The 26,887-nt window shown below is 42.2% G+C and overlaps 2 protein-coding genes across 4 annotated transcripts in view; one reads left to right on the top strand and one right to left on the bottom strand.

The window, feature by feature from the left end:
- The window catches only part of MGLL (monoglyceride lipase), a 102,840-nt gene that overhangs the window by 71,324 nt on the left and 4,629 nt on the right, over positions 1-26,887 (bottom strand). The gene's annotated exons all lie outside the window — the stretch shown is intronic.
- The window catches only part of KBTBD12 (kelch repeat and BTB domain containing 12), a 33,159-nt gene continuing 20,608 nt past the window's right edge, over positions 14,337-26,887 (top strand). The window contains exons 1-3 of the mRNA XM_008632232.2: positions 14,337-15,544; positions 16,530-16,800; positions 19,959-20,109. Coding sequence (XP_008630454.1) covers positions 14,475-15,544; positions 16,530-16,800; positions 19,959-20,109 — 1,492 coding nt within the window. The 5' untranslated portion in view covers positions 14,337-14,474. The remainder of the gene's footprint in view (positions 15,545-16,529; positions 16,801-19,958; positions 20,110-26,887) is intronic.

Raw genomic sequence — 26,887 nt, 5'->3', positions numbered from 1 at the left:
CTTTCCCTCCTGTGCTATGAAATGTGTATGAGATGCACCGACCAACACATGTGGCCTCAGTCCCATCCCGAGACCTCTGCCCAGCACCCCAGCACCTGCAGGGATGGGATTACAGCAGCAGCTATGCTTTGGTTTTAAACAAGGGTAAATCCCTAGCCTTAGTTTTATGGGGCTCAGTCTGAAATGAGACAGAATTGAGACCAATCCATCGCTGTCTGTCGGAGTCCAAAGCCTCCCTCTGCAGCCAGCCAGACACATTCCCCAGACTGCACCCGGCAGTGCAGCTCTCTGCTGTGGCTCATCTGCCTCCTCCTCTGCTCCCAGTTTCAAATCTCTTCAGCAATATGTTCTGTAACAATTAAGGATTTCTGGGGCAACTCCATTAAGATCAGAAAGATATCCTTCTGCTTTGAAATATGTGAGCATGAATGATTCATTCAGCACAGCACCCCTTGGCCATTCATATCTATCTGATGATCAAATATATTTTTAATTATCAATTTATCTGAGGGGATTTTTTCCACTAGACAATACCCAACTGTATTGTAAGAGCCTTTTGGATTGAGGCAGAGAATTTGGCAGCAAGATAGGGAACATTTGGGCTTTCAACACTTAGGAACATATGGAAAGAGGTTTGGAAGATTGCCACATGGGATGTAGCTTGGAAGATGCTACATTTCTTCATCCTTTTTTTTTCTGAACAGAAGTAGAAGAAATGTTACTTTTTTGAAGGATCCCAATTCCTGTTTATATGCTGCTCTAGGATAAACCACTATGGTGAGCCGCAAGGTTTGAGCAAAATCAGCTGCATGTTTATGGGCAAGTGTAAGTGGGCAAGTAAAATGGTGGTGATATTGCAGATCTTTCCATGTTTTTACCTCCTAATTCATGAGAACCCTCAGAGGTGAACTCACAAAGCTGCAGCCTGGTGACTCAGATCACAGGGTGAAGGAGGATATCTGGTGCCCAGCCTGTCAGGATGTGCCCCATTTCCTGAGGGCTGTGAGGGTAAGGCCCTGCTGGTGGTCCTTCCTCCATGCTCCTGCTGAGACCATCTGTCCCCAGTTACCTTGACACCCAGGGTTGGACAGACAGTTCAGGCTGTCTGTGTGTCTCTGGTACAGAGCTTCATCATGTGGCTTGGAGCTTCAGTGCTACTTTACAAATCCCAGTCACCTTTGGGACAGCATGGGAATGGGAGAGAGGAAACTCCTCCAGCTCAGCACTCAGGACTGGACATGTACAAACCAACATCATCTTCATACCACTTTAGGGACAAATGCCTCATACCCATGATGGGAGCAGTCTGTGTCTCTCAGAGTTACTGCCTCTGTTTATCAGAAGATCAATGCTCTTTTAAAATTATATTGTCAAAAAAAAATTTTGGTGGCTCCATTGTGTCCCAGGCTGGGGGGGAGGGGGGGGCCTGCAGCAAATGCTGAATTTATTGGAATACACAAACATGTATTTGCACAATTGGCAAGCAGGCCCTGCAGCTTAGTAAATGCTAATTAATCTCTCAGACTGGTAGGAAATCATCATTATGCCAAGTCAGCAATGAGAGACAAAGACCAAAGAGAGTGGCAGGGGCTTGTACTGAGTGACAGAGTCAGAGCAGACAGAACTGCAGTCTTCTTTGGTGTTCTGAACAATAAAGAACCCAAGTTTGGTGAGACTGCATCTGAAGAGCAGAATGGAGGCACTTGGGACTTTCCCCTCAATCCCTGTCTCCAATAGCTCAGTTCAGGGCAGGCTGCAGCTCTCCTCCCACCTGACTGCTCAGATTTCCTTTCCTTGAGAAGTAAGAGCAATGGGGAGGAGGTACCTGCCAGCTCTGCCTGCAGCAGGGAGCTGGAAACCAGCCTGACCATGCATTCACTTCTGAGAACTGGGAATCACTCTCAGACCCTGTGTTTTGGTTATAGTCTAAGTGTTTCTGGTCCACAAATTCATTGTGGCTTTTAATCTTGCATTTGCCTGTGAGAGTGTGTTTCAACACTTGCAGCCAAGTAATGACTAGACAGGGCATGTTCCTATTATTTCTTTGTTAATGGGATGCCAGGGGCCACTAAGGTATCCCTAGGTAAGGTGAAGGCTAAGAAGATGACATCCAGGAACAGGAATAGAGCATGGAGGGGTTGGTGACAAGAGCAGAGGAAAGAGAATCTCCTCCAAAGGTACTCAAAGACCTGTAGCAATAGCTTTTGCGAACTGACCACATAAGTCAGAGGAGCAAAAAGGACAGGCAAATCCCTAAATCATGTCGATGGGATTTGTTTTAGGATGAAACCTCTGCCTTTCTGAATAAAACCTGGAAAAGACTGTGTGAGTTTCAAGTATTTTTTTAGCCTTATATCCAGAGGCTGCACATTTCTGAGCCAGCTAAAATTTCATTCAGAATGTTTTAATATTTTGCTTCTTCTCACAGAGCACACACTGAGGAACATTAATTATTCCTATCTTCTGTGGCCATAATAGCCCCAAGTTCTGCTGTTCTGAGGATGCACTTCCCTGACTGAGTTTCAGATTTGGTGTCCATTTAGAAATCTTTTGACTCTAACACAGTTACATCCATAATTTTCTTAGAGAGATTAAGGAGCATTAAAACTAATGTACACACCAACCTTTCCAAAAAACCCCATCCAGTTACATGCTCCTTTGCATATCCATTCCCATCTCTACTGATCTAAAAGGAGAAAAAGGGCTCTCCTATCAGCCTGTTCCTGCTGTCTGATTAACTGGCAGCTATCACAGCTCTTCTTTTGCTCTGTTACAGCTTCATTTCCAGAGGAGAAAGCCCTGATGGATGTTGAGCCTCTGGATTGTGGCACCACTGCAAATTAAATGAGGTTTCTGTTTATACCAAAGGGCTGGCAGTACCTCCTTAATCAGGCTGTCCTTTGGAAATCAGCAGATATTTTGCCTAAAAGCACCCAGCAGTGCAGTGTAACTCAGTAATAATTGTTTATCGGGGCTCAGGAGGAAAACTGCAGAAGAAAAACTGTAGGTGCAGTTAGAAGCACTGGTGAGTGGTTGACTTTGGGGGTTTCTTTTGCCTTTTGTTTTAAGATTGCCTAACTTGATGGAGGCTGTTTCATTTAAAAGACAGAAAGACCTACAAATTAAGCAACATCTAGCTCCTAATGTGTGAAACTGCAATTTGCATACATCATGCCAGCTGCTGAGTTGGTCCTTATTACCTCTGCTGGAGTGTTAATTTAACCACAACTTTCTCATTTATTTAAATGGAAAAGCAGCGGGTGGCTGGCATGCCACATTATCTATCAGGCAACCTGGGAATCAGTTGACAGAGCCAGAAAGATTTCAATTCAGAGGGGCTGCAGGGTGCTGCCTCCCAGACCTGTGGTCACAGGCGAGCTGGAGATTGCCCTTGGTCTGCTCTAAAGGTCAACACTAACCCCAAGAAAAAGAAACCCAAATCAGTAGTGTATCTGGACTGGCATAAGAGAATAGATAATACAATTAAACTTGAAATCTCTGTATTTCTGGGGTTTTTTTCTCCCCATGTATCCGAACAGGCACTGTTTATACAGATGATAACTGAAACATCCCTACTGGTTCTGACAACAAATGGAAGAAGCACCCTTTGTAGAGCAACCATTGTAATGTGGTCCACACCCACCCTGAGGGCCGAAGGCACTCAGGCTCTCTGCCCAGCCAGGAGATGCCAAAGCTGCCCATGCAGGATGTGCTGGGAGCAGGGAGCAGCTGTGGCACGAGTGGTGCCGCTGCCATCGGCCGGTGCGTTGGCTGAGCCTGGAGGCACCTCCACACACGGCTGGTGCCACGTGGGTGAATGAACACGCCAGAACGACTCACGTGGGAAATAAAGCAAACCTGAGGTACCAGCTGGCAAACCAGAGGCTGCCTCACTCTCCAGGAAAAGAGGTTGAGGAGCCCCGAGAAACTGCTGAGATGGGAGATGGGAAGAGCAATGGCCATGCTGGGGAGGCACCCATGGGCATGGAGTGACCAAGCATGAGGGTCTCCTCTCGTGAGCCATGATGATGTGCCATCATTTAATGGTATTTTTCAGCAGAGAATGAGGTTCTGCTCTGAACCATGGCAAGAGCGACACAGGAGATGGGTTCAGCTCAGAACCTCAGTTGCAATGTTTCAGTGTCAGAAAAGAAAAACCCTGTCCTGATGCCAGCCAGTTTAACAGAGCTGATGTATGTCTCCTCTGAAGTTCAGCTAGAACTGACTGTAGCTCATGGTCCTGCTCATGGCAAACCACAGCAAAGCTTCACCCACGGACACTTTGTGTGCACCCACCCACCAGAACAGGTGTCCTGCTTTTGGGTGAAGTGAGACTGTTGTGTAGCTGTTCTCAAAGTCTGGACAGTGATGAACACACACTTGGAAACTGGTCAGAGTTTCTCCTTTAAAAAGTGCTATTTTGCCATTAAGTGAGTCACTATCAGTTGAGATTTAGAAAGGAATGTCTTTGCTCCTGCAGCACCAGAATGTACTGTATGACTGGTGTCATGCAGACACTGTTCTAAAACATTAAATTCAACACATATTTCCTAAACACTGATATATTTGCATCAAATGTGCCTTTTCTGTCTCTGATGCCTACTCCTTTTCATTGTTTTAAAATACACTGTGCTAAAAGATCAGCTAAAAACTCAACATTTGTTATCACAGATACTCTTCCCTTTGGCATTAACTTAACAAAGTTCAGGAAAAACTTGTCTTCGCCCACATCTCAGCCATTCATTTTTATAATAAAAATCACCATGACAACAGATAATGATATCAGAAAGAAAGGATTATGACTTAATTGCATGAAGAAGGTGAAAACAGGCTTGGCTTGCAGCATTAAAAGCTTTTAATTCCAGCAAAAATATGGGGGGCACACACTCCATTTGTGACATCATGAAGTGCCCAGGGGTTGCCCCACTGCATGACAGGGTGTCCCAGTTAATTCAGTGAAGCACAAGAGAAATACTCGGAATTTCATGAGCAATAAAGAGAAATTTGCTTTAAAAGTGTTAGTGTTAGTGGTTTTGTGAAACAGGCTCATTATAGAAATTATCAGAAGAAATGCACCCATAAAGGAAACATGATTATTATTATGATAGAGGACTGGTTTCATCTAAATAAAATTAACTACATAAATGCTCCATTGTTAAGCAGCACCATACTATAAATTGTTCCAAGTTAGAGGAGAACAGGGCAATTTAGGGGATATATCCATTTTGGTCACAGCTGTGGCATTTCACCAGTGCACCGTTCTATCTTGGCTTCTGTGAAAGTTGTGGTATCAGATTGGGTATTTTTATTTCTAAGATAAATCTGAACTTTTAATAAGAACAGTCTGGGAGTTTAGACAATATATTTCTTTATAATCTGATCTATCGAATTCTCTGACATGAATAAACTTTAATCACTGGGATTTTTTTTCTTAGTTTTGTTCACAAATGCTATGAAATATGCTTTTAAAATGATGAACTTTAATTTTCCCTCTAAACCCAACAAACTGCTATTAGCAGTTGAACGTTTCTGCACACTTCCTCTATGGCTTTTAGAAAAACTGTGTAATAAAATCATCAGACTAAAAATGTAGGTAAGGAAATACATTTAATTTTCAATTTTCTCAGAAGCTATTACGATCAATCAACCAATTAGTATGGTGAATAAATAAATTAATGCCATTTTAAAAAGAACAGTCTGAAAACCCCTTAATGTCTTTCTCAACCAAAAGTATTGGCTCAACATTAATCTATTTTATAACCCTAAATTCTGCTTAATCTTTTTTCCATCTTTGCTTAAACATATGGAAATAAAAATAGTGTATTATGGTCCTCTCTGTTCCTCTTTAATTTTCAGAGTACAAGATGTACATCAGTGGAGCCCCACTATTCTGGTCCAATTTAGTGGATCTGTTTCTGATCTACACCAGCACAAACAAGAAGATAGCTGTAAAATATACAGATAACACTTCAATTTGGTCAGCAATCCTTTTTTTGTGTACAGCTTCAGCTCTTGGTGGTCTAACAAAAGGGCAGGAGGATTAGTTTGGGAAAATTTCTATCAGCTTTGGAGACAGTGGCCTTGGTTTTGGGAATGACTTGGATAGGGTCAGGAAGCAACAGCATCTGCTGTGATTGGGTACCCAGGCCTCAGACGCAGGTGGGTGCTCTGATGCTGGAACTGCTCCAGCCACCCAGGAACAGCTGCCACCCAGAGATGTGCCCTCTTCTGTGCAAGGTCTGTGGGGGACATGATTCCTGAAGTGGTCACCAACACCAGCTGTGGCTGCACCACCCCAGAGGAGAGCCTGCTGCTCCCTGGCACAGTGCATGGCCTGCAGCAGGGCAGGCAGCACACGGACAGGGGGAAGGAGAATGGCACCAGCGCCAGTCGGCTGCGTCCTAATGTGCCCCTGTGCCTGACATTAGAGCAGCTCCTCATCCCAGCCAGGAGCCCAGTGCAGGCTATTTATAGCCCTGGCACCTCACTGCTCGCCAGGAGCTCTGTGCTGCTGTGTCAGAGCTCTGCTTCCCTCTCCCATGCACTCTCACAGGCCCTTGCTGCTCCCAGCGTCGGAAAGGTACATTTAAATCCCATCTGCACTCGGAACAGGAAAGGGAAGGGTGTTTGGTGTTGGGACAGATGGGCAATGTGGAATCACCAGGGCCAAGCTTGCTTTGGGTTGCTGGGTGCATGGGAAACTTGTGGGCAGGGATACCTGAATGTTTGTCTTGGGGAACCCTTAAAGGTGCTGCAGAGGAGCATAAACACAGGGCCAGCTGCAAGGCAGCAGCAGGGGGAGGAGGCTTTAGGACCCACTGCTGGTGCCAAAACTGAGCTATCTCTGTTCCTTACAGCACCTGCTGTCCAATTCACAAAGGAAGTGTAAGAGATTCATTACAAAGTTAGCACAGGAACCATTGATCAACATCTAACTTGGGGTCTGTTGGCAGCTAAATGGGGTTTGTCAGCAGTGTGGAAACAGGATCAGCCCGTGGATGCAGAAATTTCAGTGCCTGACGTCTGTGCATGGCGGGGTGATCTGAATACTCCACAAACCTGCAAACATCTGGACTTGCTTCCAGATAGGAAGCTCGGAGAAACTCTTGCTTCTTCCATCTGGGTATCTGTATGTGCCTGGGACTGATGCCTGCCATCAAAGGGATGAACATTTTCAATATGAGGGTTCAGTGGAGATAGCAGATTTAGGAGGTATTCAATGTGTGTGTCAGTGCAGGGGCCATTTTGGAGGTGGTGTTGTGTTGCTGCCATGGGTTGCTCTGAATTTTCCTTTCTGTGAATGTGGACATACCCAGATATTTGCTTGGTAGTGATTGAAATTGGAACTGAAGAAATTCAATTATAAGTTTGGATTCAAACAGTAACTACTGGAATGCTGACATCAACTTAGAAGGGTTTACAATTTGTGCTTTATTCTAATTTCACTGCTGAGTGATGGGGTTATTAAAGTTTTTACATACTAGCATTTGCTCGCCAGAGGGGTGCACACTCCAGAATTATGTAAATATTAGCAATTAGAGTTCACACTCTTTTCTGTTGTAAAAATGCAAAGATAACCTAGTTTGCACAGTTATTAAATAATGTTTCTTTTAATTGTGATACAGTCCTGTTTACACTGTATGATAGAACTGTTCCAGAAAGTGAGCCTTTCCTATACTCACCAGTATATTTAGAGAAATGCAAAAAGAGAAACCCTTAAGGCCCTTGTCAGGCTGCTTAAAGAGCTACTGAAATGCATTTTAGAAATACATTTTCCTTCTGCTGGCATTTGTCATTGTAAAAAACTTGTGCATCCTCCTTCTGTGAATGAGCACCTTGCCATTTCAGTTGGTTTTTATATGTAAGAAAAATTATCTGCATATGTGAACTGTAAAAGAAATGGGCTCGGTATGTATATCTTTAGCTTCTATTCTCATACAATTAATGCACCTAATTGGCTCAGACTGGGATTTGTTCATAGGCATTTGTTTGTTAACAGAGCTGCATCAATTTTCTACTTAAATTGTGGGATTCTTTTGACTGACTTCACTGAGCTTTGAGCCAGAGCAAGATTAAGTCAGGTGAAGGCATATTCGAAACGATGGCCCATAGGGTCTTTCATTTCCAGCTGCTTTGATTTTTTTCATGAATCTATAACAGTTTAAAGAAAAAAAATATGCCTGGTATTTGCTGAGATAGGATCAATATTAATCCAATCCCACATCTAGGCCTCTGTCTTGGCAGTAAACGGAGCTCAAACTGTCAAATCTTTCCAGAATCATAAACTACCCAGAGGCTTTGAAAACTGATCAAAGCATCTTCAGGTCTCCAATGGTCAATCATGCTCCCAAACACAGTTTTTGAAGCTTTGCAGACTGCTTAAAAAATCTCCCTGGTAGGTACCAAGTTTCTTCCAGCCCAGAGAACATTGCTGAGTCCCATTTTATTTATATTTTAAATTAAGAGCAATGAAATGAGAAGGAAAATGAGGCTTCTGCAGAAAGGCCAGGCTGTGTCTGTTGCAGTCTGAGTGGAGATGACTGCAGGCTGTGCTGGAGTGGGATGCTTGGAGCAGCAGTTATGCAGGGATGCACACAGGGGAACACAATTCTGCCACAGCTGCCTACATCTACAGGAGCAGCTTGTAGGTCAGCAGCCTGTCTTCCTGCACTGAGAGCCTCCTTTTGCACCACCTGCAGACTGTAACCAGCTAAGAAAGCTCCCACGAGCCTGCCTAGCAGCACATCCAGCAGGAACTGGCCTGTGGTGCTTGGATATAGTGAGACCTCAGAGTGCCTTGACTCGGGCTCCTCGGTATCAGATGGCATGTGAAAATAAACAAGGTGCCACAGGGATGGAGGGAAAAGAACAGGTAAAATCTCTTTCAGAAGGATTGTCAGACTTTATCTTATGTGGGCCAATGATGTCATTTGATTTGTAGTGTTTGTAGTTTCAAAACCTCAAAATTCCTCCTTCCCTGCCAGGAGTAAATCAGTTCAGATCACCTGAACTGTACCTGCTATGGGGCTAATGCTGGGAGATTGAGAGGGCTGAGCAAGGAGGGTTCTTTCTATAACTTTAATAGAAGGCGACCCCATCATCTGGCAAATCTTTTAGAACTCCCTAAGCTATTTAAGTCTGAAGTTTTACTTTTAAAAGATGCAGACCCTTCGGTTCCTACATTGCACAGTGAGCTAAAGCGGGAGCTGGGCTTTTAACTTAATTAGATGCCTTTGAAAGCCTGAAAATCCTAATTCTCTAAGTAACTGGCAACTGACTATGGAAAACATCCAGAAAGGTACCTTGGCTGCTGGTAGATACAGTGATACTTGAAACACATCCAAGCACTAAATGTATAATTGTTACAGAGAACCATCTTTTAGTGACACTTACCTGTATGCCCATATGAACATAAATTTCCTAAAAAGAATTGGTTGTTCTCCCACTTAATGTTCTGCCACAAGCCTGTATATTTTATCTGGACAGAATGGATGAAATTAATCCAAGAAATTATATCTGAGTTAAAGCAAGAGAGTAAGTGTTCCCTGAAACTGTGAGTGACCTTTTCAGCATAGATCTCCAGCCACGGACTAGAGATGCTTCCCAGCCTGACCACCAATAACTATTCTTTGAATCTGTTTTTCCAGCCAGTTGGGCACCTTACTGATGTTGATTGAGTCTGTGGATTTTATCACAATTTGTCTGCAATAATATCACGTAGGACCATATCAGTAGGCTTAAGACAAAGTATCTAATTTATCCCCTATTATCCCTGAAAAAATGAAGAAAATTAGATTGGATTGACACATTTTGTTCTTGATAAATAGGTGCTATAACTGCTTTTATCACCTTGTTACCCTCTAAATCCTTATAATTCAATCACATAATAATTTCTTCTGGCATCTTTCCAGGTGTCAGAATTAAGAGAATGATTCCCATTATCCTATAGATATAGGAACATCTATAATTCATTGGAAGCTTCCTTTATATATCTTATTATACCTTTTCCTTGTATCAAGATTAGCATTATTATTTGCCCTTTTCGAGCACTGTGAGATCTTTTGCACGGTTTAAAATCTTGATCTTAAATGCCAGCACAGCCTTCATAATTAAACCCTGAGATTATAACATTATTATCATCTGGGTGCTGATTTCTGCCTCACTGTGGCTGTCAGCCAAATGTCATAATGCATACAATTAACAGATTTGCTTCTCAGCTTACTGGTAACAAAGAAAGCACAAATAATTCATAGGCAGAGGCACTGGTTCTTTGATGTGATTGAACTCTGATCCTTTCAGCACCTGAAGGGAGGCAGGCTGAAGGCAGGGCAGCCTCATTAAGGCAAAGAAAAAGAAAAAAAGAGCAGAGGAGGAAGAGGAGGATGCAGGAGGTGCCCCCCACACTGGGTGCTGTGACCTCTGCTGGGCCAGGTCCTGCAGCTCCCACCCTCCCACCACGGCATGGAAAGAGGAGATTCCCTGGGAAAAGACAAGAAAAATCTATGTCCCAGACAAAAAATACAGACAAAATAATGTCTCTAATTACAAGGTAGCTTTTTTTCCCCGCAGAGGTTGGGGGAAATTCCTGGTGAGCTACTTCCATCTGCTTTACAGTCCCTTTGCACTGGGGCAGTTCAAAGAGGCTGCAGTGTAACTGAGAATCGAGGACAGCATTTATTTATAGTTTGATAGCCTCATAAAAGCTGGAGAGCTGAGCTCACAGCAGTGTGCTTATTTATGTTTTAAACTGCTCATGCAGCACACTACTGCCTTGCAAAGCGTATGCTGGAGCTCCTGCATACCATTATATATGGCTCTTCATAAGGTTCATGGCACAAAGGCAAAAAAGAAAACGTTAAATTAGACTAACTAAATGGTTTATATAAAAATTAAAGTAGCAGCCAGAACTGTAGGAAAATTAATAGCCCAGCTCTGAAATAAAGTAACATCCAACGAAGGTTTGCACCTGGATCCATTTTTTACAATAGAAGAAAAAAACATCCCAAAATTCTGAATAAGGCATTAACTCTGATTTTAGCTCCTGCTGACATTATAAAGGATTTGAACCTTGCACTGAAAGTTTTATAATGACAACCCAGCCTATGACACAATCTCAGAGCCATGTCTTGCTGCAAATTATATTTGTATCACACTTATCCTCTCTTTTAATATCAATGTACCATCTTTTTCTCTCTGTAACCCAGAGGGAAAGCAAAGCAGCACCATTTCATTATTACCCTTTAACAATCTTTCCAGTAATATAAAGGAGAATATTAATATCCTTCCAATGACCTCTCCTAAACACTGCTAAAAGTCACGAGGGAAGTGACAAGTTTGCATCTAAAGCACAGGGATGAATTTCTGAAGTTAATGAAAGGATTTCACCCCTGGGTTTTAATCCTGTTTTCTTTTTAACCTTTTAGCTTCAGTTTCCTTAGCTACAGAATGCAGAAAGTAGACTCACATACAAGTCAACAGCACGATTTTGTTGAGTACAGTTCAGTCAGGAGCTGGCTGTGCTGTCAAAGCACAGAGATAAAGAAGGTGTGTTCTGACAAGGAAAAGTGAATATTGTCCTCTTGGAAGTCTGAGGTGACCACACTCTTCTACAGCTCTGCCCGGGGAAGCAGCGATGCTCTGCAGAGCTTAATGAGGTGGGTGAAGACAGGTTGGAGGAGTGCAGTGATCCTGCCTGGAAGGTGCAGACTCTTGGCACAGGATGAGGTGATGGCTGGGCATGGAGCAGCTCCAGCAGAACGGGGCCACTCCATCTCCTGCTCCCAGGCTGTGGGCAGTCCTGCTGCTGCTCCTGGGGACGATGCCCAGAGCAGACCCAGCAGCTTTGAGGGTGGCAGAGGAGAACACCTGCCCGGGGTGCAGATGGGCACTGCCCGTCCTTGCCTGGACAGTGGGTGTGGGACTTGTCCATCAGACCCTTAATGCCTCAAGTAGCACATAAATGGCATGAGCTGTGTTTTCCCTCAACATTGCTCTTGCTGAGGCCTGGCTGATGGAAGAGAGGAGATGGCTGTGAGAGTGTTGTGCCACACATGCTAATCACTGGTATGAACACCTCAAAATTCATAAATCTGATGAACAGTGTAATCACAAGGTGTTGCTCTTAAGAAAGTGAAATTAAGAGTGAAAGAAAGCTTAAAGGTGACCAGCAAAGGAAGTGAAATCATAACTCAGTTCTACACACAGCTTCTTCCTGAGCTGTACAAAAGTGTGGGGAAAATGATGGTGGTTAATTATCTCACTTGTTCTTTACATTAAAAATGCACATTTTGACCATTATAGAAAAGCTGGGGGGTGCATGAAATTCTGGCATCACAAAAGAGAAAGGAGAGAAGTTGATAATTTTGGAGGAAAAGTCATGATTAGTGAGATTGTGAAACAGGATTGGGGCTTGTTGGTACTTACTAACACTTTCATACAGCTGGAGATGAACAACCTGGTTCAAGACACTACAGCTCATCTTCTTTAAGATGTCTATGCTTATGGTCTTTGAGATGGCAAGCATGATCTCTGAGATATAGGGAGGTTCCTTTATCAAAATGCAGTGAAGATCAAATAGGTGATAAAATAGCACAAGGGAAAAACAATAAACTGTCCATCTAATAGTCACGTAGGATTAAAAAAGAACATTTCCTATCTCATGGAAGGCTTCTACTGACTGTAAAGACTGCTTCAGAGGCAGTTGATACAGGATTAAGGCCTATGTTTTCTCAAATGCAGTATTTAATTTCAAAAGAGACAGCAAAAAATAAAAAATCTAGATTTTGAAATACCATCTCTGTATTTTTTATACTAAACTTACTGTTTTGATTGAATTTTAAAAGTACCATAAGAAGAGCTCAGAGCTTGGCCCGCATCCAGACGTTAATGTTTAGTCTTCCAAATCCATTTTTAAAATCTGGTAATAACCCAGTTTCATTTCTTAGATTTGTTGCTTCTGGTTCCATATTTGGAGTATGTAAAGAATTGATCAAATCAAGGAAATGCCAATCTTCAAGCATGCTTGGCTTTTAATTTAGCACTCAAAGTGAGGAGTCTACCTAACTTGCAGAATGATGACTAGTTCCAAAAACAACTGAACAGCTAAAAGAGTAGGTTTGAGTTTGGTGATATAGCTGTAGATTTCCTTTCCACCTGGGAAGTAACTATAATATTTTTAAAGATATAGCTATCCAAATCTGTAGAAAAATCTGGACTGTTTGTAAAAATACCTTTAGAGGAATTTCAAAGTATTTCATATACTCATTTTTTATGTTGATACATGTTTCTTTATTGAAACTAAGACTTCTCTTTGTGCTGCCAGGATTTGAGAAAACCAATTCAATCTGTGATACAAGTCTTTGATCCTGCAAATATTTAAGCTGGTGAGGAATGTTACTCATTTTAACTGTCTCATTAAGCACTTTGTAGCATGTTTACAATGTGTTTCAAACATGGCTCTACCACAGCTTTAGGACTTATTCGTGTACTGGTGATTCATGAGTCCTTAATGCATTTCTAAAGCAGAACTGTCTCATTACCATATTACAGCCAAAAACTGTGATAAGGACTGGTATCCCTCAAGTGATGGTAAATGTCATTCTCCCACTGAAATTCTACACCTGTACCTCATATTCTGCAGCTTCCTGATCTGAAAGACAGAGATTCACTAAAGGATCTGCCTAAAAAAAAAAACAACCCCAAACCAAAAACCAAACAGAAATGAGACCATGAAGCCCCCCTTTCCCCCCATAAATAAACCTGGAGGGAGTATGTTAATAATTACACTTTAATTTAAAATCTCCTTTGAGCTTACAGTGAGTGGAACCAAAACTGTGAATCTGCAGCACATAAACACCCTGCTGAGAAGAGGGAAGACAGCTTGAAGGCTGGCCTCTATTACTGATCCTTTACTTATTCCAAAGGAAACCAGTAGCAACTCTGTAGAAACCAGTGACCTATGCTTTGGAGTGAGAGAGTAAAGAATCTGGCCAGTTGGACCAAATTGCTTCCTGCCACTTCACTACCAGTCTTTGGGGGTAAAAGCTGTCTCTGCCCCCAATATTGTGTTGACTCTCTCAGCTCAATTTTTACAGGCTCTGAATCAGGATCAGGGAAAAGAGAGAGAAGGCAGTGGAAAAAGACTGCTTTGAAGGGAAGTCTGTAATTTTCTTTATATAATCATAAAACTTGGGGATAGGTATTGAATGCTGAAGGTCATTTGAAGTGTTGATTTTTCTTATATTTTGTCTTGGAGGCCTTGAACCTGAGACCTCATCATATTTTTACACAATTTTTATGCATTACTGATTTATATCATATCCCACAGATGATTAACTTTAGATACTTACAGCAATATTCATTTGCCAAATAGTTTGTTCTTATTGGACAATATTATGCTTCTATCTCTAGAAACATTCCCAATGAAGACCTTGAGTTCTGAGGATATTTAAAGAGAGGAAGTTTGGAGATCAACCATGGATCACAAGGCTGAGGAGAAGAGAAAGCAGCGCCATAGCCTGACTTTATTGGAGCAAGTAAAGAGAATGAAAGAATCAGCAGAGATAATCGATGTGGTGCTGGTTGCAGAAGGTGAGAAATTCCCCTGCCATAAGGTGGTGCTGGCTGCCTTCAGTGCCTATTTCAAAGCCATGTTCACGTGTGGCTTGGCGGAGTGCGCGCAGAGGGAAGTGGTGCTGCACGACATCTCCGCCGAGAGCGTGTCCGTGCTCCTGCACTACATGTACAGCGCCGAGCTGCGCCTCAGTAGCCACAACGTGCAGACCGTCGCCCTGGCTGCCTACTTCATGCAGATGGAAGAGGTTTGCAATATGTGCCAGAAGTACATGATGGACCACATGGATGCTTCCAACTGTGTGGGCATCTACTACTTTGCAAACCACATCGGGGCAGAAGATTTATGTGACCAAGCGAGGAAATACTTGTACCAGCATTTTGCTGAGGTGAGCCTGCAGGAGGAAATACTAGAGGTCGAATTCCAGCAGCTGATGACTCTCATCAAATCAGATGATCTGAATATTTCCAGGGAAGAGAGCATTCTGGACCTCGTCATTAGATGGGTCAAGCACAGCAGAAAGTCACGTTCAGAACACCTTGTTGAGCTCCTCAAGCAAGTGAGACTGGTACTTGTCAGCCCCTCTTTTCTTGTGGAAGCCCGGAAAAGGAACACAATGATTCTGTGCAATTCAGAATGCAATGATATGTTCGAGGAAGCACTGAAAACCATCCAGCTATCCAGCCACCCTTCCCTCAGCCTGCGATATGGCATGGAGACTACGGATCTCCTGCTCTGCATCGGCAACAACTCCCTTGGCATCAGGTCCAGGCATGGCAGCTATGCAGATGCCAGCTTTTGTTACGCTCCCGTGACACGAAAGACTTACTTCATTTCCTCCCCGAAGTATGGAGAGGGATTAGGATGTGTTTGCACCGGTGTTGTCACTGAGAAAAATGATATCATTGTGGCAGGCGAGGCAAGTGCCCTCAAAATGTCTAGACAAAGGACCAGGAACATTGAAATTTATAGGTGTGTACCCTTTGTCAGAAATCCCCTAATTATTTAAAAAATTTAAATCTAAATAGTGTCCCTGGGGACAAAAAAAAAAAAGAAAAAAGACTGTTACACAAAGCGTTCTTTACTTAAAAAAAAGAAAAAAGACTGTTACACAAAGCGTTCTTAAATTTTTTTTCTTGGAGATTTTGACTACTTTAATCAATTTTGTCACAACTTATTTTCATAGCACTGAGCTATGTACATACAACCAAATCTTGATGCCTCTTCTCCTGAAAGAATGAGGGTTTACTTTTGTGGTATCTGTGTGTAAACGAGCTCAATTAGATCAATGCAAGTGGGTTTTATATTGTCCTTACTCAAATCTCAGCATTTTCCTTCGATACTTCTTTTCTAGGTCATTAGCAGGGGGAAATGAGCCAAGTGAACGACCCAATGAGCCCAGTAACACAGGGAAAACATGCTTCTCTGTTGATGTTGATGATAGTGCTTCATAGATTAAAGATAAGACAGCTCTAAAACCTCACTCTGTTTTTACTCATGTTTTTTTCAGATGCACACATTTTAAAGAAAACCAGACATTTCCTGGATTAAAGATAGAATTTTAAAATGGTTACAGCATTTTCAAATGCAAATGCTTAAATTTGATCAAATCAATCCATATTGAGGCAGGTGAAGTGGCCTTATTTTCAGCAGTGTTGAGCTCTCACTGCTCCCACTAATTTCAGCAGAAACTGTGATTGAGCAGCACATGCAGAAATAAGTGACTTCTTACCTTAATTAGGGTCAAATATTTTTGAAAGGATGTCTAGGATCCCTCATACTAAAACTACTTGATCTTGCAAATATTGGGCTCAATTTTATAACTTCTCTGTGAAGGAGAGAGCTCCTCTTTCATTGTACTGAGTTAAACACTGACGATTAAAGTGGGTAACATTTCCAAACAGGCTGATGGGACCTGGGTGAACCAGGGCATTTACAACTCTGGATTTTCCTACAGATACCACCAGCGAGGAAACCACTTTTGGCACAGTCTGTGCACCACCCAGCTCCGTGAGCTCTACGCACTGGGCACTGCCCACAACGACCTCTACATAATAGGAGGGCAAATGAAAGTGAAAAATCAGTATCTGGTCACAAACTGTGTGGAGAAGTACTCCATGGAGCAAGGCACCTGGAGGAGCACGGCGCCTCTGCCAGTGCCATTGGCCTGCCACATGGTGGTGACAGTGAAGGACAAGCTGTACGTGCTGGGTGGATGGACACCACAGGTTGAGAATTGTGCCATTTACTTTGTTTGCTTTGTGCACTAACAAGCAGTGTTGTGTAATTTTACAGTGGTTCTTGCATGGGAAAATTGCATCAGTGATAAGAGAAGAATAAATCGCTCACATTCCTCTGATTAAACCTATTTTGTAGGAAAATTAAACAGGCTGAAGAGGAGTAATATCCATCTATGCCATCCTCACCGTAAACACCAACTTCAGGGAGGGCAGTTTTTATGCACAGAGATGTGGACAGTGGACAAGCGTTTAAAATACATCTCCTTTGTCGTTATAGGTTCCAGCCTTTCTATTCCTTATTTACCGTCCTCTTAATTTTATTAGATATAGTAACTAATGTTATTTAATAATACAGGGACCCTTAACTGTGCCCTGTTTTCAAAAAGCGTGTACACAGGTACACTTCAGGGACAGGGACTTCAGATTTACATATGACATTTAAAGTTCACCTCGATTTCTTGGGAAGCTTCCCTGGTTAACTAAAGTTAATTTATTTGATTTTCATTACATTACATTTTAAATGAAAAGTCAAAGCATTCTCTGGGAAAGAGAGTCCTTTAACCAATCCATTTATTTGTTTCTGTTGCATTGCTTGGCCATGTAAAGTTTTTACAGGGATTTTCAGCAGGGCCACAGATACACGTTCAGTAGTAGAGAGATTATACAGAACTATGCTACAAGGAAGATGGATCTCAGGGGCACTGATTGCTCCCTCCAGTTGCTCCCAGTGTCAAATATCTTTCTTTAAGAATCTAGCCCACTTTTATGTACTGCTTGGTGAATTTTAAATTTGAGTGCTCAGGAAAAAGCCCCACGTTCACTTGACAATGAAGTGGAGCATCTGTAATCCTCGTTGCAATATGTTCAAACTGTCATAACAACTCAATGGTTTCTGAGCTCTTGAAATAAATTACTGTTCAAAGTATTTAAAAGTGAGATGCATTCAGCTAACAAGACTTCCACCTCTTTGGATATTTTGAGTGAGGGAGTCCCCAAGGACACAACAGAAAGATCAGAGAATATTTCTGATACAGAAACAACCGTGCAAGGGTATCTCATATTTAAAGAACTAAAGTACAAAAACACTTAATGTAGAAACAATCTGTCAGTAAAAAAACTCAAACAGAAAGGTATATCATATAACAAAGATAGATGTTCAAGTCAGACAATCAGCTTTGTTAGGCTTTTTTCCAGAACATATTGTGAGAGGGAAAAGTGACTTTGAAGCCCAAGTCAGGAATATTGAGCCAAGAATCATTTTTAAAAAAACACCTTAAGTGGATACCTGCCTACCAGCACTACCAGTAACAATGCATGGGAGTCTGATTTTATATATAAATAGGTTTGAGATGAGCAGATTAACAGCAGTTGATCAAAACCCACAGTTTTGTAAGATTATGCTGTACCTGAGCAGACCAGAATAAATTAGCTAAAGTTCTCAAAAAAGTGCTTTAAGACTAGCACTGCAGAGTGCTGAATTCTTCTGGTACCATCTATCTTCCCCCTGTCAGATGCAGTGATTGTGTATGTGGGGCTACAACAGCTGCACTGGGAAAGCAAATGAGCTGGCCAAGGCAGGGGCTGTCCCTGTGCTGGAGCAGCACTGAATGTTCTGTCAATCCTGAACAAACACTAACGACAGCATTGACAGAGTGCCCTAAATGCACGTGTCCATTACAGGACAGGGATAAATACATGTTCCCTTCCCACTCAGGCTTTGTAATTGAAACAAGACAAGACAAAGTCAAGCCAGGACATAAAATGACAGCTTAAGAGGGCAAGGACTCGCTCACAGCAGCGCTGCTCTGCTCAGCTTTGGTCTGGTCTCTGAGGCCAAAGTAACCCAGCCTTGTAACTGGGACCTGTTAAAATGGAAGAAAGTGTTTGGTGAGGCTGAGAGGAAGATTTCAGACCCCTGAGACACAGAGAAGGGCTGCAGGAAGTTATGTTTTCTGTACACAGAGAGCACAGGGTACACTCCGAGGAGAACGTTACCACAAAAATGAGGTTGGCTGTGAATTTACAGCATGTCAAGTGGCGTCTTCTCCTAAGTACATGTTTAGTCTGTGCTGAAAATACACAGCTTTCAAATACCCCTCTTTCAGTGAATAAATTAGTGTTTCACACTTACCACAGAGAAAGAACAAGCCCCAGGCACTTACAGGGAATAACCAAGGGGCTATATATTTACTCTGTAGTTTGCCTCCTACTATCTTGTTCATGACATTAGTGTTGGAAAGGTCTTTTGGGAACGAAAAATAACAAGAAAAACAAGGACACATATAACACCATCACAAGCAAGCAAAGTACTTCTCTCCTTCTCACTCTCTCTATGTGAAAACTTTCATCCCAAAATATTTCAGGATCCTCCCTCCACATCCCACTGCTAACATTCAAGGATGTCATACCCAGAAAACAGCCTCTGAGTTCCCTGCATTGTATAAGACAGGCAGAGAAGGGGAAAGAAGATTAGAGAGAACAAGAGGAGTAGGAGTGAGTATAAAAACAGTGTTATGGCAGCAAAGATATAGTGAGGGGGTTAGGAACTTAGTATGAAAACTATTGAAATTACAGCTGTTGAACATTACTGTGCTTCGGCTGACTAAATAAACATGCATATGTTTATTAGGATAATAGACATAGATAGATATATAGATATAGAGATATAGACATACAGAGATAGAGAGAAATATATGTAGGCCTGAGAAAGGCCAGCAAAGTACCTGACTGAGACTCACAGTACAGCCTGAGTAATAGTGGAAAGAGATTTCAACATTTAGCAGGGAAAAGAAGATGAAGCGGTTTTCCCTCATTATTATTAAGACTGTACAGCAGCCTTGTGGTAGGGATATGTTCTTCCAGAGCTGGGAACCTTAACCCTAACCCTGAATGTACTGTTAGTACCCAAATCCTTGGCTTTATTGCTGCAGGATATAGATACCCACTTATTCCCTTGCCTTCTCCAGCGGACTCCCAGCCACCAGCCATGGGTGCTGTTAAACCCTGGGGAGTGCAATCCCCTGCAGCTGTAATTGATGTGTTTATGCTATTTATCTGCCGAGCTATCTGCTGTGATTAATTGCCTGCAGGCATGTGCAGAGGGCTCCAAATGTTGTATTATTACATGGCTGTCATATTTCATACAGATGGATCTGCCTGACGAGGAGCCGGATCGATTAAGTAACAGAACGTTTCGGTACGACCCGGGCCAAGACAAATGGACGGAAAGAGCTCCAATGAAGTTCTCCAAGTACCGCTTCAGCACAGCCGTAGTCAACGGGGAGATTTATGTCTTGGGTAAGAGGAAACAGATTCTTAACAGATAGCACCATGACTTTTTCTTCTTTCCAGCAATTTGCCTTTGTGAAGTGAAATATCTCACCCTTTGTGATGTACTGTAGGACAAAGTACCTCGTACTAAATGGAGAGTGTTTTTCAAAAGTTATTTGTTCCCCACATTATTTCTTCCTGCTGTAAATTATGTAGATTAAATTATGCGATGTTTAGTGTTCTGGATTTGTGCAACAAAGGTACTTCACTTTTTAAGATACTTTTCTTTGGGGTATCAGTGTGTGTCACAAATAATGAATTTTTAAAGGTGAGTAGAGAAGCCTTGTAAGCACCATTTCACAGGTGAGCAGTGAAAGGCTAAGGAACATATGCAGCACAGTGAAGGAAAGGATAAGGATAAAGAAAATTTGGATTTCCCAAAACCAACATCATGAGTGTTTCCTGATAAAACTCAGTGAATTATTCTCTTCCACCTACCTCAACACAGTGCATTTTTAAAAAAATATAAATATTTCCTTTTGTCAATTTTCAGTTGAATCCTTTCGGTTTTTATTTCAAAACAATACTTTGACCAAAAGTTTTATAATTTGTGCAAATGAGTTCAATAACCTCCTACCTACCCCAAAATCTTTTGCCCCGAAATCTTATTGTACATAGATATATGACTGGAAAGTTCTTGGAGAAGCGGGAAAAAAGTTCATCCAGTCAATCAATCTACAGGTGGGCTGTGAGTGATTCATGCCCTTCCATGCTCCCGTGGTCTCACGGGCAGCTTTAGGCAGGAAGAAAGCAACAATCACATCAGTACCTCAGGACATTTCAATCCCTTCTGCTTCAAACTACCCCTGCTTACAAGCTTATCAAAGTGAACACAAAAATACAGTCTTATCAACGTAATACACCTCCTGTATCAGGGTGTTCTGGCTTTGTCTGGGTTGTTAAACACCAGGGATAAAGCAGAGTTTGTTCCTGCAACATAATACAGAGAGTGCTTTGCAGGGGATGTATGCAGGAAAGGTGTCTTTGAAGCAGAAGAGGAAAGTGGCTTTAATGCTGCATTTGTCTTCTTTTAGAGCAATTTCTTTATCTTAAGTGGGTTGAGAGAGGCTCATAGGCAGAACCAGGAGGAAGGGTGAAAGAAGCCCATATGGAAAAGAGTTTTGCAAACAGAAAGCCGTGTCATTATTGTCAAAGGTTAGTGATAGAGAATGTCAGTGTGCTGTTAAATAAAGAGAGTGTTGGCTGCCCAGGTTCAAAGGTGCTTTGAAAATGTGGAGACTTCATGCTTTGTAAAAGGTTAAATATATATAATTATTTATACTGACACTGATGCTCTAATGGGGCAGCAGAAGCAGCTGGAATAGCTGGGAAGAGAACAGCAGCACTCATGCGTTTCAGTAAAAAGTGCTCTGAGATCAAGACCTCGAAGGCTGTGATGACACAGGGAGCCAGGGAGCAAAAAAAAGGAGCCGCCTTGGGATGCATGTGATAAAACAAATTTGACAGTCCTCTTCACAGCAAGCCTGACACTGGCACAAGGAAAAGGAGTGGCTAATGGGGAAAACTGCATCCATTTTCTTCCCTCAAAATCTCACAAAGCAAGAAGCATATCTGAGTGATTACAGTAATGAAGTGTACCGATTGAACACAAAACACAGCCTTAAATCTGGAAAGTGCCTGTTTAAGTGGCATTGAGGAAAGTTCATGGTCTCACAGACCTTCAGAAGCATTTTGCTAATGTTAAAAAATAGAAAGCCTTGGTTTTGTATGTGTAGCAGCCAGTGCTGCTAGTATTCAGGGAGCTGAACACTAACTTGAATTCTTTCTTACCTGCTGGCCAATACCAATAATTCTGTGTGTGTGTGAGAGAAAATCTTTGCTACAGTCTGATCTGCACACGGGTGGTAACAGGGTTTTCCTCTGTCTCCACTACTTTGCTGGTTCACACACCTTCCCATGGCAGTCTTTATTTGAGCCCATTCCTAAGGGAACCAATGCACTTAATGCTGAGATTAACAGTTTGCTGCACTGGACCCTTCACTCCTGCTACTAAGTCTAACTAAACATTCATAAAGGCAGTGTTTGTTCCCAGTTTTGACAGTGTAAATCTGGGGTAATTTCACTGTAATGGACAAACTTGCTTGCAATTTCTACAAGGGTAACAAAGCTCACACGCTGCTCCAAGGACCAGATTTCTTAGGAAGATTGGGCTGTTTTTACCATTATATTTCTGAGCCTGCCTCCCTTCTGATGCTCTTCCCACTCAAGGTGTAACTGCAGCAAGTGCAGACACAGATGAGTTACTATCAGGTAGCAGGAATAGTAGTTGCAGAGAAGACATTTTGACCTAGGTCTGGGCTACTTTCACAAACTCCTCATTGCCAGTTTTCACAAACCTTGTAAGAACTTTAACATCCATAAATCTGCAAAATTTAGTTGAAACTGGCCAACAGGCACAACAGCTATGTAAAGTAGAGAAAATAATGTAAATGCAGATAGAGAACACACATATAGTGAGAAGAATTGCACAAGTCTTGTTTTGTTAGGAAGTCAAATAATACTACAACTAATTTTTTAATTGAAATACAGGCCTGACACTGAGCCAAAAATGATTTGTCAACAAATTCTGCCTTTGAATATGCTGGTTTAAATCCACCTGTAAGAGTAGGGGTGGAAATAGAGATTTATCTGTTAAAATTAAGAATACAACATGGTTGTTAAATGTTAACCATCACAGTCTGAAAACTGTGTGGAGAGATTAAAGAATTTTCCAAGACCTTTCAAAGTGGTGAAGCAATTTCCAAATGAACTCTGGTTGGAAACAGTGATACAGACATGATACTGGCACCTTACTCTGCAGATACCACATGTGGCCTCATCTCCAGCTGTAAACTCACACTTGTCAGCTGTAATGAATCCTCACACAGAAAAGCTGCATTCCATGGTTTATCCGTGGTGACAGGTTCTTGTTACCTTGTGAGTTCTCAGGCTGCTGGGCTGTGAGGTGCGTCTGGTTCCCCCTTGGACACAGCTGAGATGGTAACCCCGGCCGGGGGAACGGGCAATTCATGGCATTGAAAGGGAGGCAGTGAAAGTGCTCCTAATCTGGCTGATGTGGTACTTGATCATGCAGATGACATTCAGGAGAGAATGGGAATGGAAAGAACAGAGGTTGATAGTGACAGAGCAAAGAATAGCAACTGTCATGAGGGTAGTAAAACCATTGCAGGCTCCCCAAAGGTGTGGATCCCTCAGACAGCACCCTGCTTCATAAGGTGTGTTGGGCACTCTGGGAGTCTAGAAAGATGCTGTCAAGGGTGATTTGTGCAAAAAGACACGTTCTGAAGAGGATCATAGCTCGTAGGTTGTTCTCATGTAGTGGTCTCAGAGATAGCTCAGGCATAATGACTAAGCTTTTGTGCTACAGATGAGAGAGAGACTTCTGTTGAGTCTCTACCCTTGCTATTGATACCCTCCCCGCTCCTAAAGGTGAAGTGTGTGTGCATCTAACATCTAATGGGCTCCTGTGCAGCCCCAGTCAGGGGGCACTCAGTGAAGGGGCCATTCAGAAGCATGGAATGGCACTGCTTGGGTTCCCACAGGTATCCCCCACTTCTCCTATCATTCTTGTTTCTTTTGGAGTGCATCATCTCCACAGGCATCCTGCAGTCTGCACTCAGCTAAGGAGACCCACTGGGGGCTGCTGCAGGTAGAGGAAGGAAAGGAAGGGAGGCAAGGTGGAAACAGGTAAATGCAAGATATCTTCTGTATGCCTGGAGGACCACACCCTGCTTCCCAGGAACAAAAACATGAAATAAAGAGATAGTTCTAGCTGGGCACATAAAGTAGTGATGCAGACAGATGAGATTTCTTTCAAGCAAGTCTTGAAAACAAAGTCTTTAAATGAAGTAAGGTTGTCAGTTCTTTCCAGCTGGATCTCTGTCTTCCTGTACAACTTACACAGGTGTCAGCACATTGAGGGACTCTAGAGCATAAATGAAAAATCACTGCAGAGAAAAGTGATCCTCTCTAATGTCTGTGATGTATAAATGCAATTTCTATCATAAATACGAAGCAGAAAGAATCGATGGAATACTAGCTTTGAATAAGGTGCAGTAGCAGACTCTTTGATAGACAAGTCTAATTTTTGTTCTCATCCATGTAGGTGTAAATCTCTAGTAAGTAGCCTGCTGATGGCAGTTGTGTTGTGTCAGGCTCATTTTATTCTCACCCAGATCAGAACCTGATGCTTAGCCTTTGAAGTGTTAATTTCTGAAAAGCCCTATTGGCACAGCACAGAGTACATAGTCACTGTCCAAAAACCTTCCCAGCCTAATTGCCAGCTCCAGTATGTAAAACCCTAATGACTTAAACAGAATTATTCTAGAGTCACACTGATGGAAGGAAAATGAGAAATAGATCAGAGTTTTTGGTCTGAGTAATAGCATTGTTCAAGAACCTGTACTGTGTGTCTTAATCAGCAGTCCTGCAATATAATTGTCTGTTTTTTGTGTAATGTTCCTAGAGAATCTCATGCTATTTATACACCATACATAATCCTCATAAGTAAATGAACAGCATTTCCTAAGGCTCAAAATCCTTTCTCCTATTCATCTCTTTTCACTGGTCTCAGCTCTTTCTCTTCATATTTTCCCAGGAACATAACTATATTCGTTGGAAAGCCCAAGAAAGAGCAGTATTGTGTTCTTAATGACAGAGGCAATTGAGACACTTTTGGAAGAAAACCAGATGGGAGGGCTCTATTTAAGGTCATGCATTTTAATCTCTCACTTAAAAAAATATCCTTTCCAGCTACTTCTCTGAAAACTTATCACAGCCAACATACAAATTAGGAAAATTATCCAAACGAATGCATTCGAACACCATATTCATTACTTATGTTAAAACACACTCAGTAGAACTACTGTCTCTGAAATACAGGTCACTGGTAAAAAAATGTTGTATCACCGTGACAGCTTTAACCATGTGTTGCTTTTATGCTCTATAATTCCTGCTTTATAAATAATAACGTATTGAAGGACTCAAAAGAGAAATCCTATTAGGGAAGATTTAGGAGCCAAAGAATTTTTGTTTATCCTCCTCAGACTGGCATCCTACCTCTTACAACTTGGGGGTTTTTCCCCCCAGGTTCTTGCTGAAAGCTTCTTTTAAAAGTTTTAAACAGTTAAATGAAGTTCAATTAAATACTGAATGTCTTGATCATAAAATACTTATTTGAATATGTACTTTGGGGTCTCTCTGGAAAAGAAAGTGTGTGTAGGAGGAGCTGGAAGGAGACATTTTAGCTTTCATGCTTGAGTATTAACTGTGCATTTGAATAACGCTTTCTTTTAAAATAAACATGTCTATTTATAAATATGCTTTGGACTTCTGACAAGTAGCAGCTTATGGGTCTGATTCTGAGCTTTTATACCTGTGCAACAGCCTCCAAAGCACCCATGTGCAGGGAGGAACAAAAATAGGCAAAATAATTGGTCTGATAGATGAGATTGGAACTGCTTTCTACACATTTAAGAATTATCAAAGGGAATTAGAAAAGGCATTTCACGAGAAAAGAAGGACCTGTATCTGAAATATTGACCATGTTTAGGAAGACAATCATCTGTTTTTTCAGCCCTGCTTCTAATCAATCTTTTGGCCTCATGTCTTCTACGAGCTGCATTGCCTCATCTGCTGTGCTCTGGGTTAGCAAAGGCTGACAGTGCTCCTCAGTTTCATCTTTGGAAGTGCCTGCCAGAGCTGGTTTATGGCTCCCTCATTTCTCTGAGACACCAGCTATGCAGCCCTGCTTAGCAGACAGTGAGAGGGAAATGTAACTGCTGAGACTCAGCTTGAGTGCTGGTAATGAACGGAAATGTTACTTAAGAGATTAGCACTATTAAATCCATTGTGCATTCCAGAGATCAATTTAATAATGAATTACAGGAGACAAAGCTTGGATTTAATTTGCTTGTTGAAGAGTCACTTTTTTTTTTTTTTTTTGACCCATTTCCCAGGTTCCTTTGATAAAAATTCAAAGAGGCATTAGTGAGAGTACACATTGCTTGGTATTGTGATCTGAGGACTCAGTTTTAGGATAAAGAATAACAGTGAGTACCCTGAGGGCACTAACAGGTCTTGATCATCCTGAGCAGCCTCACCTGGGACCTCTACCCACCCCTTTTGCCCACAGGTCCAGGAGCATCTGTTAAACACAGGCCTGAGGGGTCAGCTCCTTCCTTGCCTTTTTGCCTGACAGCTGCTGGTAGGACCTTCTGCAATTGCCTGTCTCAGGCTCTGTGGAGCTGTGCCCTCACGGTGAGCTCATGACCTGCCTCAACTTCCCTTTGGAAACAGCTCTGCTCTTGTTGTTCCCTGATACACTGCCCTGTCTGAGAGACAGCAGTGCATGTCTAATTTCAGACGTCTGTTGGCAGGGGAACACTAAGGTGTGAATCTAGTAGCCAGTCTCAATGGAGCACAGCCCTGTGTGGACCCCCAGCCACCTTGTAGGAGTTATTTTGTTCAACCATCCTGTCTGTGCAATGAGCAATCTAGACTTAACATCTGTGTGGTTTTCCTGGAGGAAAAGAAATTGTCCTTGTTGGACTTGGCTGCCTGGCAAATTTAATTCCGTAAGAGCTCGGTGTGGATGTGACTTAGAAGTGCAATTGCTCTGTGGCAGTGCCCGCTTTGTATTGGGGACACGGGTGAAGTCAGTGGGTGCTGGAATGTTCCCTGTTTCTTGGAACTCAACTGCTTGTCAGGCTCACTCCTATAGAAA

Source organism: Corvus brachyrhynchos, unplaced genomic scaffold (assembly GCF_000691975.1).
Source record: "Corvus brachyrhynchos isolate BGI_N302 unplaced genomic scaffold, ASM69197v1 scaffold4, whole genome shotgun sequence".
NCBI lineage: Eukaryota > Metazoa > Chordata > Aves > Passeriformes > Corvidae > Corvus > Corvus brachyrhynchos.
This window is presented reverse-complemented; position numbering and strand designations above follow the sequence as displayed.